This window comes from Harpia harpyja, chromosome 6 (genome assembly GCF_026419915.1).
Source record: "Harpia harpyja isolate bHarHar1 chromosome 6, bHarHar1 primary haplotype, whole genome shotgun sequence".
NCBI lineage: Eukaryota > Metazoa > Chordata > Aves > Accipitriformes > Accipitridae > Harpia > Harpia harpyja.
In genome coordinates, this window is record NC_068945.1 from 1,166,396 (window position 1) to 1,185,895 (window position 19,500).

General features: G+C 39.1%; 1 protein-coding gene across 3 annotated transcripts in view; it reads left to right on the forward strand.

Moving 5' to 3' along the window:
- The window catches only part of MPPED1 (metallophosphoesterase domain containing 1), a 66,242-nt gene that overhangs the window by 36,557 nt on the left and 10,185 nt on the right, over window positions 1-19,500 (forward strand). For all 3 annotated transcript variants that reach the window (XM_052790571.1, XM_052790570.1, XM_052790572.1), the window contains one exon: window positions 18,377-18,492. In XM_052790571.1, the coding sequence (XP_052646531.1) occupies window positions 18,377-18,492 (116 nt within the window). The remainder of the gene's footprint in view (window positions 1-18,376; window positions 18,493-19,500) is intronic.

Genomic DNA, 19,500 nt, shown 5'->3' on the forward strand with positions numbered 1-19,500 from the left:
AGAGTGAACACTTAGAACTCCTTGACAGTATTGGAGACGGATGGGCTTTGGCTTCCTGACTTCCATCTTGGACCTCTTATGCGCTGCTTCTGTGTCTCTTATGTTACATTAGTACTATGTTATTTCCACTAACAGGACTGTAAATTGGGTCTTTTATGAGCGTTCAGTATATATTTAAAATAAGTAAAAATTTATTTTAAAAGGCAGGTTTTTAAGGGAATCTGTTTTTCTTCCCTTTAAAATCACATCAGGCTGGAATGTAGCAAACAAGTTGTCAAACCTGATGCATATACCCCAATGTGAATTTTCAGTGTGAATAAACTGTGAAGTCTCTTGGATTTTTTTTTTAATGAAAATTGGCATTTTCCCATTTGGTTACTTGAGATGGGTGTTAATTTTCTCTGAGCTTATTATTCTACATTTGTCTACATTAAATAGCTTCTCTTCTAAATGCACCCTTCTCTCTCTCCGTCTTAAATCTCCAGCTCTTTCTGGGTTTTTTTCAACCTACCCACCTGCTGTGTTGTAGTTCATCTTCCTCTTGTGTCTACTGCGTATTCAATCAATGTACAATTTATTTCATTTTCCAAATTATTAAGGAAGATATTAGATAGTATCAGTCCCAATATTAACTTCTGAGAAATGCCACTTGGCATCTCTTCCCATTTTGATGTTCAACTGTAAATACTGTAATTATGCTCTGTTTACAATATGTCTGGCAACTTCATATCTTCATTGCAATATTCATAACCAGGCACCATATTTCCAGTGTCAGTAATAATTTTCCAGGCAGTAAAGTACCAAAAGTCTTATTAAAGTCTAGATAAATTAAATTAAAGCAAAACACTACCTATAAAGTAGCACTAAGTAGAGGCTAAAGGAAACCATTTGAACTTTCTGTGTATGGTTAGATCTGTAAAAATCTGTTGAGAAAACTTTTGTCCACCCACTAACCCATAAATAATGTTTCTGTAAAATCAGAACTGCTGCATTCCCTTTGTGCACTAATCCTGTCATTTTGCAGAATTTGTCCAAGCTATCTGGCATGACCTATTCTTCATGAAAAAAGATTGCTTTCTATCATTTATGCACCTTCAGATTATATCTAAATTTCCACACTACACATTTCACAGTGTTGCTAACTCATCTCCCACCCCTCATGGTCCTGGAAGATGAGTGTTGTAAGGTCCTTCGAAGATCTTTGCTTACTCCATATGGGAGAAAGTCTTGATGCAAGTCTTCCAGCTATACTGGTTTTTTTGCTTGTTACTATGCAGTGCTGAATGAAGTGTCCATGCTAATTGATGTCATGTCCAGTGGAAACAGCAACAACAATAATAGCAATAAGAAGTCATTCTTCATTAGTCTATCAGAACAGCAGATGCAGAAGTAATAAAGTCACATCAGCCAGCCCACCAGTCAGAAAACTTAGGAAGAGAAACAGCTGTTTTGTGTGGGTTAAACTAACTGCCTGCTAGATTGAAGGCTGTAGTACGAATCCGTGCCTACTGATGACTACTGTTCTTTAGCATTTCTTTTTGCTTCTATACTTCATTCACCCTGAAAAGAGAGGTTTGTCATAGCCTCTCTGGGAAATCAATCTCCGTTTCTTTCTACATCATAGTAATGTAATCTCTAAAACCCTACAGAACTTTGGTGAACTTTCCACGGTGAATCTTTTTTTTGCCCTTGCATCACGAAGCCAGTCCTTTAGAAAATGCTTTTGAACCTAGTCGAAACTTAAAGTTCTTTAAGATCTCAGAACTCAATAAAAAAGCTAAATTTCATGCAGTTGCTTGTTTAGTATCCTAAAACAATTTTCTTTTCTAGCCTTGAAAATATGCATCTAGCTTTTTGAATGGATTTGTTTAATTGGAGAACTCCCAATTACAGTTTATGTTTGTTGTCCATACGTGACTCTATTTAATAAGGTGAGCTATCTAGAAATTAATAGGCTGGGGCCCCAGATCCTGCCTTTCCGTTTCTGGTTACAGCCCTGACCTTTTGTCTTACTTCACCCTTTGTAAAAATAAGTACAAGCTAGAGATATCCCTCCTTTATAAAACAGGTTAATCTATAGTTGCAAAGTACTTCGAGAACGCTGGAGTAAGGTCTGAGTGAATGCCAACCAGCATTAACTTGGTGTGTTTACCTGTAGCCATCTCCGTTTTTATATATGACCTGTACACAATTCATTGTACTTCTACTTAAGATGTTTTAGTTGCTTGACTGGTTCGTGTAACATGCCAGTCTCTAAGGCCTTTTAAATATGTACCATTTGTGTGTGGTTAAATATTTTCAATAGCTCTTGGGTATTTTGACCTCTATTATTATCTAAAACTCAGTGGTTATTTTTAATTGCAGAGAAGAAATGGGACACTGTTTTGTCTCAGAAACCAATGCTCTAACTCTGCTGGGCTCCAAGGGCAAGATTTCAAGTGCCAGACTGAGCCTCTATTCACTAACGAAAATTTAACTGCCTTAAATGTTAATTACGCTAGTATTATCATCAAGCAGGGAGCAGCCATTTTGAAATGCAAGCTGCAAAGCACAAAAGCTGCTATTTAGGAATTAGTATTTGCAACACTGGTATCTTGGGCTGTGGATTATCAGTATAGATGATGAGGGAGAGGCGTGTAAAAACATTAGATGCTTCATGAGAAACTTGGGAAATCCACGATGTTAAATGTGTCAAAAGCAACCTTGAATTTTAAGGGTGGCTATGTCTGGCCTAGGCGGCTGATGCTTTTGACAGTGCACTGTACAGTATTGGTTGCCAGATCTGGATGAGCAGGGCATCAGTAAGAATGCAACATGCTTCCTTCTAGTGTAGCCCAGATGCTGGGAACTGTTGGTTTTTTTCCCATATAAAGCCAGGACACCATGATTTTTTTCATAAAAAGCTAGGCACAGGAAGATGCACTCTGGTTTCATCCCAGCAAAACACAGGACATGGCCAGAACATATTCGCAGACCTGGAAGCGATCTTGTGTAGAGAGTAACCATAGTCGCTATGAATGTAAAACAAAGACTTTGGTTCCTCAGTAGCATTTGTTGTAAATCGGAAAGCTTCTGGTTGGAAAGTACTTTTAAACACCCTAATTTATTCTGGACTGCTATGAGAAAAGTCAAACTGGCAGATAAAATAACCCAAATAATTCTATGTAATAATTCTATATAATGTACTTTTGACTGCTCAGCCTTCCCAAAGATGAAGCCATTTTCCAGAAGGGTTTAATTTATTTTTTAGTAACATACAAAATCATAACACAGAAGTAAAAATAGAGCAAGCAGGAACATGAGAGAGTTGGCAGAGAAACCATCCCTAGGTGGTTTGAAGACTTGGCTAGACAGTCGTGGCTGACCAGATCTAGTGGTGGTGAGTGGTAGGGAGTGGTAGGTTGGACTAAAGATCTCCAGAGGTCTCTTTTGAGCAATGTTTCTGTGATTCTGTCAGTCCCACTATGGAGCTAGAGCTAGGTGTCAGTGTTGATACCTGAAATGAACAGGTATCAACAAATTCCTTACAATAGGGAGCTTTGCTGTTGCTATCAAACTACCTACAAACAGTAGATGGTCCCAACAGGTAGTTTGGAAGTCAGGAAGCGGAGATAATAGCGGAAATTTGAATTTGGATTTGAAGCAGGAGGTGTTTTCTGTGTCATCAGACTGGGTATTATCTCTATGACAATGCCATTCATGGAACCATATTAATAAATGATTAGTGAGTATTTCAGTTATAGATTTTCAGCATTCTATTATAGTTCATTACCCCACAATGTGTTACTATTTTGCAGGTCAGAGTTTTAGTGTTAGCTACAGCTGGAATGAAGGTAGGCTATACAACCCATGTGTGCTTCTGCACTGCTGAAGATTTTAATTGCACAGTTACAAACTGTGTTTGCACAAAAACACCTGATGCATTCAGTGCATAAGATCTGCTGTGCTTGCTGAATGAGTCAACTATATATTATTCCTTTTATAGTCATTATTCAGAATTGCCATGTAAAAATAAATGTCTATAGAGGTGCACGTACATTTTTGTCTCAACGTGAGAACACCTCTCTGAGGTTCATTCATACTTGCATTTTTGGTCCTGAGTGTTGCTACATCTGCTTCTCTGCTGCACAAAGTTCCAATAATGGACTCTGCCCTACTACATGTTTTTTCCATTGAGTTTTTTACAACTGGATGAGTAAGTAACTTGGCTCTCTGTTCTCCTGTTGCATGCAATAACTACTGATAAGACCTGAAGACTAATGAATTGACGCCTAATCAATAATCAGAAGCTGTTTGTGTCTGGCAAAGGTTATACTGGCTGTTCCCCCAAAGTCTAATATTGCACCCCTGCCTCAAATTTATAGAAAAGATGTGCATCTGCAGAAGAACAGGTATTCAGTGTGTATGCTCTGATCTTGTGGAAAATGGCAGGAATTCAGTGGCATTTTCTATTAAGAGGTGGATTATTGTGCATTAATGGCAGGTTAAGAGTACACATTTTACTTGACATAGCAATAGAAATACAAGTGGCAGAAGGAAAACATCTTCCTAGCCACTGAATTTCCATAATGCTTCTAAGCAGCTGTACACAGCTGCAGGAGAAACTTTGGTCCTCCTGCTTTCAAACAGGCATACAAGGTGGCATGAGAGCATTTTATCTCTTTCAGTGCTTTTTTTCATTTTTCACAATATGGGAAAGGAAGGGACAATCAAAGCCCACTTGCCAAACATATGACAATTTGTTGTGGTTTAACCCCAGCCAGCAACTAAGCACCACGCAGCCGCTCACTCACTCCCCCCCACCCAGTGGGATGGGCGAGAAAATCGGGAAAAAGAAGTAAAACTCGTGGGTTGAGATAAGAATGGTTTAATAGAACAGAAAAGAAGAAACTAATAATGACAATGATAACACTAATAAAATGACAACAGCAATAATAAAAGGATTGGAATGTACAAATGATGCGCAGTGCAATTGCTCACCACCCGCCGATCGACACCCCGCTAGTCCCCGAGCGGCGATTCCCCTGCCCCCCTTCCCAGTTCCTATACTAAACGGGATGTCCCATGGTATGGAATACCCCGTTGGCCAGTTTGGGTCAGGTGCCCTGGCTGTGTGCTGTGCCAACTTCTTGTGCCCCTCCAGCTTTCTCGCTGGCTGGGCATGAGAAGCTGAAAAATCCTTGACTTTAGTCTAAACACTACTGAGCAACAACTGAAACCATCAGTGTTATCAACATTCTTCACATACAAAACATCAGTGTTATCAACATTCTTCACATACTGAACTCAAAACATAGCACTGTACCAGCTACTAGGAAGACAGTTAACTCTATCCCAGCTGAAACCAGGACACAATTTCATTGTTCTAAATGACATATTGGCCTGGATAGCTTAAAGAAGCCCTTTAGGATGAGATTGCCTCCAGACTCATTATCCAGAGAGTGGATTTTTTCTTGGCTTTGATTATCTGGAGGGATCTATTCCTGTGAAACAGAACCTCATTTTTCTTTTTGTAGAATTACATTTTTTTCTAGTGTCTATGTATTCTCATTTCCTCCTTCATTCTTTTGTTATAGGCCATCTGGAACTTCAGAAACTTTCATTTCCCAGTCAGGGAAAATGGGAGAGCAGAGATTGATATCAGCCTAGAAAGACATTTGTGACCATTTGTCCTGAAATGACAGGCGCTGGGGCTGGACTTCTGTATTTTTGTAGCTTCTCTCCAGTGGAACATTGAATAGATATGGCCTCTGCATGTTTACACATGGGCCAACAGCTCTTGTACAACATTGTTGTTCAGATAATGGGAACTGAGTGAAGAAAGGTAGGGCTGTGTATGTGGGGAGTGTTTTTTTTCTGTTCAAGTATTGTTTTTACTGAGCGTAGCATTCTGGGTCAGCGCCATTCAGTGAGCTCTGGCTGTGTCAGAGAAGATGGCTGAATTCCTTCAGCGTAAAAGACATCAACCTGTAGGTTGCATTAGTGAGTATCAGCCACCAGCTCAGCCCAAAGCAACCTTGACAGGGGGCTTATTCTCCAAATCATCATCCCACGTTGGTGTGAGGGCTGGAAATTTATTACAACCTGTTGGCCCTTTTCTTGGTGCACTACAGCTATCTGTACTATTCCAGTATGCAGCCGAGTGTCTTCACTCAAGCTGTATAGTCCAGCGTGATCGGTAGTGCTTAGCTATAGGTGTGTAACTCATCTGATTTGTTATTTTCTTGTCTGATTTGCTTTTTCATCACAAAGTAGGTGACTTTGCTATATTTCTCAAATGTTCTCTCTGTGTGTGTGTGTGTGTGCACGCACACGCGTGCACGTGTGCACTTTGGATAGAAAGACTGGTAACTTCTATGTGTAATTGGGGTAGTTTCAAAGACCATGCAAAGGGCAAAATGGGGCAGACTTATTTTTGTTCCACGCAGACTCCAGGCCACCCATACCCTAGGTCTCCGTTTCAGTGCCTTCCTCCTCCATCTTTTCAGGAACAGCTATAATAGTCTCTTTCATTCCTCACTGAACTCGGTTTCCATCAGTAAAATAATGTAACAAAGATTTATAGATTCATTTCATGAGAGGGACACGCTTTCATTTTGCCTGTGATGAATCATCTAATGTTTACTTTCCCAGACCTTGTACAAATCTTTACAGTCATTGAGGTGAACATCAATTAAAATGAAACTGTATTAAAATAAAATATTGACTTCATTTAACATAATATACCTCCCAAGTTGGGAGTGTGGCTTCTGGATAGAGCAGCGGCAGCAGCAGCAGTGCAAGTTGTTACATTGCAGGTTTCATTCCCTATAAAATTCACAGAAAATAATAACTTCTGCCTCAAAGTGACCACTCTGCTTCTTAGTTCTTATGCCCCCTTTCAAATCTGCAAAAAACTATTTGGAACCTTGCACATGACTAAAATATATAGGGACTCAAAAATTTGTGTTATTGGACAAAACCATACTAGAAGTTTTTCCAAGTAAAATAGCTGATCCTCCTGTGTTCTTTCTGCACCCTCACTTGGTCAAAAGATAAAAGTACAAATAACTAAAGTGCAATGGCTTTTGTACTGTTTTCTATGGCTTTTGTACTGTTTTCTACAGCAATAAAATACCACTCTAAAATTCTTGCAAACCTCAGATTAAGTAGATTTTTGAGCAGGTGGCTTGTTCGCATGTCTAGCTCTGTCAGTGCTACAGTCTTGTATGGATGGATGTGGAAATGCTGGATGTGGACATATTACAGAGTGCTGGGTTTTGGTTGCTCAGAAATGTTTTAAAAATGGTAGATATTCCCTGATTTTTAAAGTTGGAAACTATTTGGAGCTTTTTAAACTAGTGACTTTGAGGCAGGCAATGTAAGTGAGTAATTTGGGTAGACTGACATGGTTCTTGAAGAAAATTAAAATCATGAATGGGAATAATAGACTCCACTCGTTATTTAGAATTGAGGCATCTCAAGTTTCAGAAATTTTAGGGAGAAGCTTGGCATCTAAGCCTACCTGATCTGGCTGCTTTACTCTGGTTAGAATGCTGAAGATGTTTTATTTCAGCCATTCAGAAAAAGGTAGGTAAGATGTGACAGGTGTGTAAGAAATAGCAATGTGTTGAGAGAAAGTAAAATTCATCATCCTGTTAAAATATATTAATTAACAGTCTGAGGCACATAGGTACAGTTATATTTTAGTTATATTTTAATAGAATGCTGGAGTGATTTTTATTTCCTCTTCCATACTTATCAGAAACCATTTTCCATTTTGGAAAGTGCTGCTTCTAAAAACACTTAAAACCACAAAACACTGTAGTTTAGTTTACAGCATATGGAAGATCATAAGAATGGTTTTTCCTGCGAAATGATTTTGATCTATTAAATTCAGCTGTTCAGGGAAGGTGGTGGGGAGAAATGTAAGATACTGAACTCCTGAAGTGTGAAAGGTTTTCCAGTGGCAGAAAGTGAGACTTAAGAGCGCATTCTGGCTGTTTTAACATCAGAAACAGATCACTGGATCATTTTTCTCCTCATTTTTTCTTTTTTTTTTACTAATGGCACTTTGCTAAAAGTGGTGCATTTCACGTGATAAACACATCTTGGAAAGCAGTTATTTACATGACTTGGAAATACAGTAATGTGTGTCTCATTCAGTAGACACTAGGTGTACAGGTGCTATTGCTCATGTGAGCAATCATACTGAATTCAGGAGAGGTCTTTTTAATGAACACTCCTGTACAAATGAAGTGACTGAAATGAATTAGCAAGAACCATTAACATTGCTGGAAAAAAAAGTGTATGGAACAAAATAAAAATTTCTCAGAGACGCCAAGTGAATTTTCTATAGCATGTTTAAAGAACATAGTTATTAACTAATTAAACTCTGCAATAGGTATGTAAGTGAATGAAAATGTAAAATGAACTACACCTAATGTAGCCCATAAATATCATCAAAGTCAGACCAATGTGATAAATTCTAGTTATTATGTTCTCCTGAGAAATTTTGTTTTTCCATTTCCCACAAGATTTTTTTTAAAGTCACAGCAGTTTAGAACATCCCTTTTTTCTTTTCTTGTTAATGAACGTTCCAGAGAATGTTTTCTCTCAAATAAAATTTCTTCCCAACGTTGCCCAGGGCTGAGGAGTCTGGAATAGTTCAATCCTAGAATAGTCACAATAGAGGAAAACAGTAAGTCAAACACCTTTGCATGCTGCTTACTTGTATGTCTTTGCGTATTAGGGATACGGATCAATTCTCCAACACATTTCACAGTGACCTCTTGCAGAGTGAGCTTAATCAGTTACTGAAGCCAAAGATGCTTTGCATCCACTTTGCAGTTGTGTTCCTCCACTGTGTCTGTACAAGTATTCAGGACATTACACTGCCTATGTGTGCATATATGCTGAATATAGACCAGAAGTTATGTTGATTTCACATAACATTTTTGGACAAGACCTGTTTCTGGTAATGTCTGAACACATTGTGTGGCTTTATATTTCTGTATGTTAGTGGGGATTTGCATTTACTTGTTTTGTTGCAATGTTTCTTGCTTTAGTTAAATTTAAGAGCAGTCGAAAAATACATTCCTTTAGTTTAATTAGCTTGGTAGAAAAAAGTCCTTTCTTGGGCAGTAATTATTAGTTGCATATTATTAAAAGGAAGTAGTTCACATTCAGTTACTTAGCAGAAATAATTGAATCTTCTGATCCAGTAAACTAGCTCACTTTGGATTCAGCTGGTTTTTAATTTAAGACCTATAGAAGAGGAGACCTGTAATCTCACTACAGGGAATTGGCTTCACTTTCCTGCAGTTCATAAACCACAAGAGTGAAATTGCAATCCCCCACAGCAGTTTTCTCTTTATTTTTCACATTTGCTTGAAAGTTTAATTTTATGAGACAGAGCTGATTTTAAAGTTTAAAGTGCTTTTTTTGTTGTTCTGGTGCTTTTTTTCCCATTTTTTCTTGAACAAAAGGACTACCAGCTCTATCTGTAGTCTGGGCTGTAGTCTCAGACAGCAGCAATTTCAGGATGTTTCAAAGATGTAAACACAGTTGGGTACTGTGATGAGCCCTTTGGCGATATTCCAAGAGAAACACAAATAGCTCACTAGTTTGGAGCGGATCTACATGGAGCTGATTCTCAGCTGGAGTAAATTGGCAGAGCTCCACTGGCTTTTGAGCCATTTACACCTGGTGAGAATCAGCCTCCCATACTTCACAGTAGCTTGTATGTATGCATTTTCCCTAGGTTTTTACACAGTAGATGCATTACTACATCAAGAAGTAGATTGTAACTTTACATTGTGCTCTACATGAAGAATGGTAAATCGAGTCACTATCACAGGAACTAATTGTAACAGAGTTATCTGAGTTCTTTCTCTTTTCCCTGACCAGATTTTAAGGGGAAAAGTAATTTACCACTTGTTGTGAAGCTGTTTAACATCAGAACACTTCCTTTGGATTTGTTGTTCATAAATTAATTTTATTTAATAAATTAGCATCATTTAATATGAATTAATATGAAGATTTTATTCCTCAGTAAGAAAGTGAATTGGAACCAGTATTACAACACAGGGCTGCACCTGTGTGTCAAATATTCCTAATTATGTAATTTACATCAGATAAGTATATGGGTTTTTTTAAGGTTATCTCAGAATTCCTAGGTAGCTGAACGAGCATCCGCGTGTTAAAGCTGTACCTTTTTGGTATAGAAAGTTATATTGCAGCAGTTGGTTTCCACCACTGTACTGTGGGGTGAATTTAGGACTGCAGGAAAACATGGATTTGGAATTTAGGATTGCTTGGATGTTGTTCACTTCAGGTAGAAACATGGCATATGAAGTATCAGTACGTGCTTTTTTAAACAAGAAGTAAGTTCATCTGTTGCTAAATTGATAATGTTAAAAATAATACACTTTACACATATATGCACACGTGCTGTATTAATTTATTGGTTTTGGAAGCATTTTCATGCTTGTTTAACTCAAAATGACTTTGAACTTTCTAAGGAAAAGAAGGTAAAAAACCAAAAAGGAAGGAAAACCAGAAAAGAACTGGCAGACAGTTAGTCCATATGGCCTAATTACTCCTGGTATTTTGAGAAAAGAATGTAAACCTGGTGGGTTCCTAAACTGAGAAGTGGCTACCGTGGGGGCCTTTTTTATCAATTCTCAGTGCACCTATTACACATCCTGTGTATTTCAGTCATGTTTCATCTAGAAGAGTCCTTCCAGGAGCTGCATCATAAAAACCCCCACAAGTATAGCATCTCCATTTGACGGGATATTCCATCTCCACAGTTAGCAAACTTTTGCAAACTCTTAGAGGACTACAGTAAACACTAACTAGCTGGACGTGTGGAAGAACATTTTTTTTTCTTTAGCTGTCTGGTCATCTGATGATAGTGAAAGGGCTTCAAATTAGCATAGATGGGCTTCAAATTATTTTTCCTTACCGATTGGACCATTCATGGCAAGTTTTACATTTAAAATGAGATGGTGACTGTACTGTGGACAGAGGGGCTGTTAACTCCTGTCTCTTACCCCTTCTTCTTTCTATGACTATCACCTACCAGTATCTGCAGTACAGTCTGGATAACCTGGCTGTACCTGTATTTTTACATACTGAGAATCAGGGAGACTGAGGTAACAGACTCTGAGACATCAGGAGCTCAAGACCTTAGTCCTGCATTAAATCCATAAGACCGTACTGAAAGTCTGTACAGTTCTACATCTGTACTCTCAGCATTGAATCTTTGGCTAATTATTGCAAATTAGCTTTTATGTTTGTTTGTTGGGTTTATTTTATTATTTTTACAAAATATCAGATGGGATATTATCATTTGCCTCCCAGCAGAATGAAATAAACTATTTGCATTTGGTGTTGGCATGTTTTAAATTCAGTCTTTCATTAATTTTTCTCCTTACCTGTTATCTTCTGTTTTCTTGTTATGAAGATAAAGTAGATTTCATTTTATTTCTCATTGTTTTATAACAGATTAATGTTTAGAAATGATCAGTTCCTATTAGTCACAGCTCATTCTTTCTTCTTTCTAGTCGGAGATGTATGAAATCCTTTACTAAACAAAAGATGAATGATTTCATGTGTAACTCAAATTGCAAAAGAAATAATTACTGACAAAGGGCCATATTCTGATTTTTACCCTCCTTTCCTTTTGTGAAAACAATAATTCAATTTGATTCAGAGTTTCAAGAATGACAACCTTGGATGCAAAGCAAGTAAGGCAAAAAACCAAGAACACAGCAAACTTCCCCATGGAAGAAATGTTGTCTGTTGTGGCCAGCAGACTGATAGAGAATCTGAGTTCAGTTTGCTGCTCACTACAGCCTCCCGAACTAACACTGTGCAAGCCATCTTGTGTTTTAGCACCTACATTCCCCTCCCTTCTGCTTTCTCCTTTCCACCTGCTGAGCTGTACTTCGTGGCCATGTGTTCCAGGGGATAATCTCTTATGAGATTAACCATCATTTGCATTTATTAGTTTTAAGTATAAGGCCTAGCTTTCATCAAAAAAGCCCAAGTTCCAATATTATGAATGAGTGAATCTAAGTTTCTTTTTTGCATAATTTAATTCTTTTTTTACACTGCTTTCGTACCTCTTCTCTAAAATCATACCACCCTTGTCTCTCTCCCATGGAAGTTAGTCATAATACTGTCACCTCAAAACTTCTGAAACCTGTTTTTCTTTAAATCTCAGTTATGCTGTTAAAATGCTCAGGTGCCAAGATGTTGGAACAGTATTTCAAAGCCTACAAACAAACAGTGCCCTGCCAGTCCTTCTTAGCACTAATGGACTAATAGCTAGTTTCGTCCCTGCCTGCTTTGGACAGTCCTCTTGAATGCAAGGAAGAAAAGATGGAAAGATGAGTGTTACTTCACAACTGCTTTAGATGTTGAAACAGCCAATACCACCCCCCACAACCCCCCCCCCAAAAAGGTGAACTTTTATGAATCCTTACTTGGAGAGAAAATTGAGTAAAAAGCAGTAGAAATACTCGGTAAACTGGTTAGTTACTTACCAAGGAAAGGCTGAAAAGGCAATTACAGAGATTGGGTAAATTAAACTAATACAGTGATGGGGAGCATAAAAATACAAACACCTGAAGGATGTGAACACCAGGCATACAAGGAGGGTATATAGTGTATATAGTACTGTATACCTGTGTTTGCAGGACTGTAGCTGGTTATAATAGTAAGATAAAATCAAACCTAGGAAAAATTAGACTTAAATGTCCAACAGTGAGATTTCTTGGTCTGGGAATCCGGATGTGTTGGAATTTTGCCTGTTATTGCCACTGCTTTTTGGTGCTCCATGGCCCTTGACTGGTTACTTCTACCAGTATGACTGTCAGCATGCGTAGTCCAATCTTGTAAATGTTGAATATATGCAGCTCTGCAATTGTCAGGAAGGGGAGCAGGAATGAGAAGACTTCATTTGGTCCATTCTTTTCCCATTGAGCTTCTTTACAGTCACTGGCCAGTATCTGTTTATTTTCTGATAGGAGAAGAATGACAACTGTTGTGGAGGAAAGACTAGAGCAAGTTACACGTTTGTGAACCTTTGAAATTTATATTGTAAGTAGAGGAATTCTAGTGAGAGAACTTGCCTTTCAGCTACAATAAAGATTTGTGTAGGAAACTTTATAGAAATTAGGAGGTACGTTGATCGTTGTGTTTTAGTTCTGTATTTTTTGCTACCGAGGTGTTTGCAAGATGCTGCCCACCAGTCCCTTTGATACACTAATGGCTCTTCAGTAAGTTGCCACCCATAGCTCTCCACAGGTATTGGACTATGCAAGGGAGTTTTCCCTTGAAGTCAAAGAGAGTAATTGCATGCCTACGGGTGGCAAGATTTGTCTTGGTCAACTGGACATCCTAGATGCAGCTGCTGCCGTAAATCTTGTAGTCCTGAAGTTCTTGTGGTAGCTCACACCCCGCAAGCACTATGGGCAGCGCCGTGGTGGGAATATTTCTTCGACTGCCCGCTGGCTGCCTGCCATGTTCGTTTGTAGCCGATGACCAAGTACTGTGGAGGGTCCCCTTGAGCTGGTAAGTGTACAGAGAGGAAGGAATCCATTCTTTAAAGTTAAAATGTTTAAATTGAATCAAGGTAATGGAGAAATCAGATTTCACTCTCTTCTTGCTTGTAATAGAAAAATCCATGCACACTGATAGTTTTCCCCAGTCAAGTATCCTTTTTTGCGTCCCCTTTTTGTATGTCTGCTGAGCAGATTGAGACGGGTACCAGTGGTTTGAAAATTGAAAATTTTCAATTTTCACGTAAATTACAGGTCAAATCTGTGTAGTGCATCACTGCCCCTTACAGTAAATCACATGTAAAACTAAGTTATGCCGCATTTAAATGACAAAAGAATTCTTGGACTACGTGGTAGCTCTTTCCGGTAGTAGCTGGAGAAAAGAAAAAACTAATAAATAATTAAGGTGGTAATATGTTTGACCACTATTTTTTTACTGTGACTTTTTTCTGTTATTATTGTAACAGAAATGCCCCTTTCAAAGACAACTAAAGCGCTAATGATAGCTAAGAAGGTCATTCCTAGGAGGTTAAACTGGTTTAATTAGAATTTATGAGAAGGTTACTATAAGAGTGCAGAAAGATGTTAAGGGGTTAACCTATAAGAGATTACATTGTAGTCAGTGTTCTGTTAAAGTTTGAATTAATTTTTCCCATGGGTTTTTCACATTCTAATTTTCAACTAAATGAGACATCTGTTTCAGAAAAGGAAAATTTGCTATGGTTGTCATAGCAACTATCATTCTGTAAGAAAATTATTCCAATGGTTACTTTAGAACAGAAAGATAGAAATTCAGTACATAAAGCAACATCCGATTGCTAGCACAAATTCTGATAATTCAGCCCTTTTTGTATGGTAGATTATTTGACCTGCAAGACTTGTTCATATGTTTTTAACATAAGGTTAATTGTGCTGTAAACAAATTCACTTCCAATATATTTTCCCCCTAGAGTCTTATGTGTAGACAATCATTATTCTTATCATAATAACGTTGAATTTCAGTAGTATGTGGAGAGACTCAAACCGTTCGCTTTAAGAAGATAAGACCTAAATCAAAGTACATTTCTACACATGAGCGCTTCACTTCAGAGGTGAAATACATTCATGATGTATGTCTTTAATTGCCAAATACATTTTTCTTGGGGTTTTTTTGAGAACAGCGGATTTTTCACTTACGGAACATACATGACAGTATTTTCTTTGTAAACCGTAAAATACTGTTGAAAAATAATTAATTAAAAAATTGCATTTCTCCTGAGCGAGCAGTAAGTGGGGATCCAGAAATTCAGTGCTCGATATGAAGACTTTAACTTTGCTTTCAGGTTCCATTGTAAATGGAAATTTTAGACAAAGTTGTCTTTGCACGATATCCAGGTCACAGACTCGTTAGTTGGTATTAGAGAAGATTTTTTTTTTCCTACTCAGAAACTTTGATGGCTGTTTTGCAATACATTTTCAGAAAAGGGACTTGGGATTTATAAAATCCCTGTGTGCATATAAAGATGGGTTTGCTTTGGGGGTGGGGGCACTGAAGTGTATGATTTTTCTTTCTTCTCTCAGCTAGAAAGCACACCAACATCCTCGGCTGAAACCTTTCTTGGAATTCAGATTTTTTTTGCCAGAAATATTCCAGACATTTCTTTCGATCTCGGGATTGTCACAAAAGACAGCACGATGGCAAATCACACAAGTTGTAACATCTCCCCTTCACAAAAGAACAGCTCCAGCACGCATAACTTACCAGCCCTGCGTTGGGGCGGCTACGCGCTGCAGTCACCACAAAGGGACGGGGGAGAGGGCTTCTTGTCTTAATAAGCAGATCATGCCTATTCATGAGGGGAAACGGGCTTTTGGAAAAGTGGCCGTGTACAGGCTAACCCTAGTAGAGGCGGGCAGAGACTCTCACAGCCGCGTATGCCATTCGTGGTCTTTTGGATTTCAGCAGGATTAAGCTGACTTCTGGCGAGACCTGCGACGGTCGCGATTATTTCTCTTTATAAACGCTTCATTGTATCCTTAGAATAATTATTCCGTAGGTTTTTGACCTTTTCTTCTTGGGCAAACGTTGATCTTTCCCCTCGGTGTTGTTCTCGGGGCGCGGGATGGCCACGGCCCGTTGTGCCGTGCCTGGCACGCCGGCGGGGCGCGGGACGAGGGCACGATTCTGTCCATGCCCCGCAGCTCCGGGGGGAGCGACGGCCCCTGCGCCCACTGAATCCGTCAGTGGCTTTACGAGCATGATTTACTATGCCGACGCTTCCTTCGCCTCCTGTTTACCCTTGCAAATATTTTCTGTCGGTGAGATTTTGCTCCTGGAAAACTTGCTCCGGGCCTAAAGATGATTCGCCAAACAGTTGAATATTTTCCTCTTGGTGAGGAAAGATACTTGGCTGTAAGGTGTGGAATGCAGTCCTGAGGCAGGAACGGATGGAGAGTTTAGAAAAAGCCTAACCTCTGTATATTTTTATAAACCCTCCCACTTCTGTAATATCTGAGCACCTCACAGACTTCAGTGTATTTATTTTCAGGGCATTCCTGTGAGATAAAAATACTCCCATTCTGTCAATGGTGAGCTGAATGTGAAGACAGACCAGGGTTTGGTTCTGTGTGACAGTGTTACACGGTAACGTCGCTGGTAGCTTACTGCAGAATAAGTCAGTAACTGGAGTCATAGAATCATAGAATCACTTGGGTTTGAAAAGACCTTTAAGATTATCAAGTTGAACCGTACAGCTAGCCCTGCCAAGTCCACCACTAAACCATGTCCCTAAGTGCCGTGTCCACACGTCTTTTAAATACCTCCAGGGATGGTGACTCAACCGCTTCCCTGGGCAGCCTGTTCCAATGCTTGACAGCCCTTTCAGTGAAGAAATTTTTCCTAATGTCCCATCTAAACCTCCCCTGGTGCATTTCCTCTTGTCCTATCACTTGTTACTTGGGAGAAGAGACTGACACCCACCTGGCTACAGCCTCCTTTCGGGCAGTTGTAGAGAGCGATAAGGTCTCCCCTCAGCCCCCTGACTAGACCATGAGTTCCTGCCCCAGCAGCAGGAAGGCAAGAAGTCATGTACCTGTGAGCCAGGTGCTGTTCGTTCTGTGAGGAAAGGCTGCTAGGAGGTGAACAGGTAACCAGAAAAGTGTGATTTCATATCCCTGATACAGGGATATGTCTTTTTCTTAGCCAGCCACCTTGGTCTGAGCAACCTGACTCAGAGGAAGGTTTCCGCTTCACTGCTACTGGCATTAGCATCCCTTCTTCACCTGCCTCATCACAGCTTCGGGAGGCTGGGATATATTTCTGGTCCCGATGGCAGATGTACAAAGTTTCACCTTTTTTTTTTTCCCCTGGGACACCTGTTTATCCAGACCCTGGTTATCCAGGGTGTGTGACAAAGAACTAGGAGATGAGCTCTTGGCTGTGGACACAGAGAGCCTTTCAGTCATCTGTTTAGTATAGTTGAGGCTCTTTTTGGCTATGAAAGAAAGGCAAGAAACCTTCTGCAAAGCCCCCTTCTTCCTTTCCTTTTACCAGAATTTTCTGTTCTTCCCTCTGGTAAGCCACATCCCTTTATATTTTAGCAAGCTCTCTATTTTTACAGCTGTTTTCAATAGGCATGTGCTTTACAGCATTCTGAAAGGAAAAGTAGAAAATATATCATCATGAAGACATGCTAATTTTTGAAATGTTAGTCAAGCATCAGTAATGGAAGAGGATGAATAATAGCTTTATGGGCATTTTCTTTTGTCTTTGCCATACATGATGTAAAGTGGAGTTCAGAGAATTTGTTTGAAAGAATTCTTTCTGTCTTTTGATGTGGCGAAGGAGTGTAAAGCTTTCTTCAACAAAGTAACATCTCAAAGGGAACTCTGGTTGATGCGTGTTTGTATAAACACTATGGCTGCAATTATCATAAACCTTATTAAATCACAGTAGCCTATTTGTTGTTCTCCAAATATGGATATGGCCAGATGTCAGTCAAAAAATTATAAAAAAATTGCAACCTAAAACTAACCCCTCAATTTTATGACCTAGAATTAGAGCATAGTCAGCAAGACATAATTTACCACTGTGATATAATTGCTGTGAAATACAGTTTTTTAATCAATGGGATAGCAAGATACAGATAAATTGTGTTCTGACTGGCAGTGTTACAGTCCTGCTGCTCTATGATGAGCTGCTCCATAAATATGTTTTAAAAAATGTAAATGCCTGTCTGATAAGAAATCCTGAATATGGAAAGTCTTACTTAAAAGCAAGTCAACACACCAGAGGACAGAAGAAAATGATGTATAAGAAAAGAAGCAGTATTCTTGTTCTGATGAGATGCTTCCAATTAGGGAAACAAAGCAGCATAGGTAATTTCTCCGACTTTGGAGCAGGATCAGTTGCTGTGCCAGGGTCTGTCCTTGCCCAGCTGGTCATAGGCTAAGGGCTGAACATGACGGGAGCCAATGTGAAAACATATATCCACACCTAGGTGTCTGAGACAGGTGTTCTAGATGTTGTGGGAGTCCAGCATGCTAATCCACACAGGGAGATCTTGGTATCCAGGTCTTGTAAGAGTTACTTTTCACCTTGTTAGAGGAATACTGTGAATATTTTACTGTATGCTGCCTACTGAAAGTGGTAAGGACTGCACTGATGTACCACACAAGTTAAATAACACTGTTGTATGGAAAGAGGATTTTACTGTGCACACAAAGAAGAAAATGAATGCTATTTGTGTCTCCAAATTCCATGTTAGTAGAGAGTCAATCTCCGTATTTTAATTAGATAACCAGTACATGGAAGTAGCACTGAAGACATTCTCCTCCTCTCTTGGCAGGCAACCTTGGTTTTATGGCTGGGGCTTTAATCTTCCACGAGGCCAAGCACTATTAGAGAAATGGAACCTTATTCCAGATGGAATAGATATTCTTATAACACATGGACCACCTCTCGGTAAGAAAATACTAGTGCTCTTAGCTGTGTATTTCAGATGATTATATAGTAACTGATGGCTCTCCTTAGACAAAGTGCAATCCTGACTTACTTAGAAAAGTCAAAAGTAACATCCGTACTGATTTCAGCAGCACCAGGACTTCTGCTCAGGTTTATGTTTCATGATTACCTATGCTTAATAGTAGGGAATTAAATAATGGCTTAAAAAATAAAGCCTTAACACATAAAGCCTTAATAAGCTTTATAAATAAGCAAGGTCTGTTTTTCCTGTGCATCTGTCCACTCTGCCACCGGTGAAATTAGTAGATTTAAAGCATGGAGCCTGCTTGAAGAGAAATGCAGGATTGGGATCTTATTTTTTTAGGACTGTCTGCCTCCCTCACTTGCAGTAGCATTCCCCCACCAACAAGTACCCAGAGGCTGTATTTTTCCTCATCATGCTGACTTGGTGCATCTTCTGCCTCACAAACCCAACTGCTGCCATTGTTTGCCTGTTCTTTGGACAGCGTGGGTGAATTGCCTGTCTGTAATACAATCTGGCAACACTAACAGACCAACAAGAAATAGTTTTACTTTTGTGTTTTACAAATATTAATATAGATACAAAAGCCAGGAGAGACTTCTTGTGTTCCTAGATAATAGTGAAATTACCGGTGTTACAGAAATAATACAATCACAGAAACTTGTCCAGATTCAGTAAAGGCTTAAGGCTTTTAACATGTTTTTCAGTGTATTTAACATACAGCAAGCTATATTTAATGCATCTATGTGTTTAACTCTCACTGATTTAATAAATGGACACGAATGTGAAGCATGTACTTAAGTGTTCTGCTGAGTCTCACTGTGGAGGAGTGCTTTGTGTGAAATGAAGGCAGTTGGTTTCTTTAAACCTTTAGATTCCCCAATTTCCTGAAGCTAAAACCCTCTTGTCTTCCACCCTTTCTTCTCCTCTTTCAGAGCTTGGAGGAGAAAGTATCTAAAGGGTTTGTGTTTTGTTGTTTTCTTTAG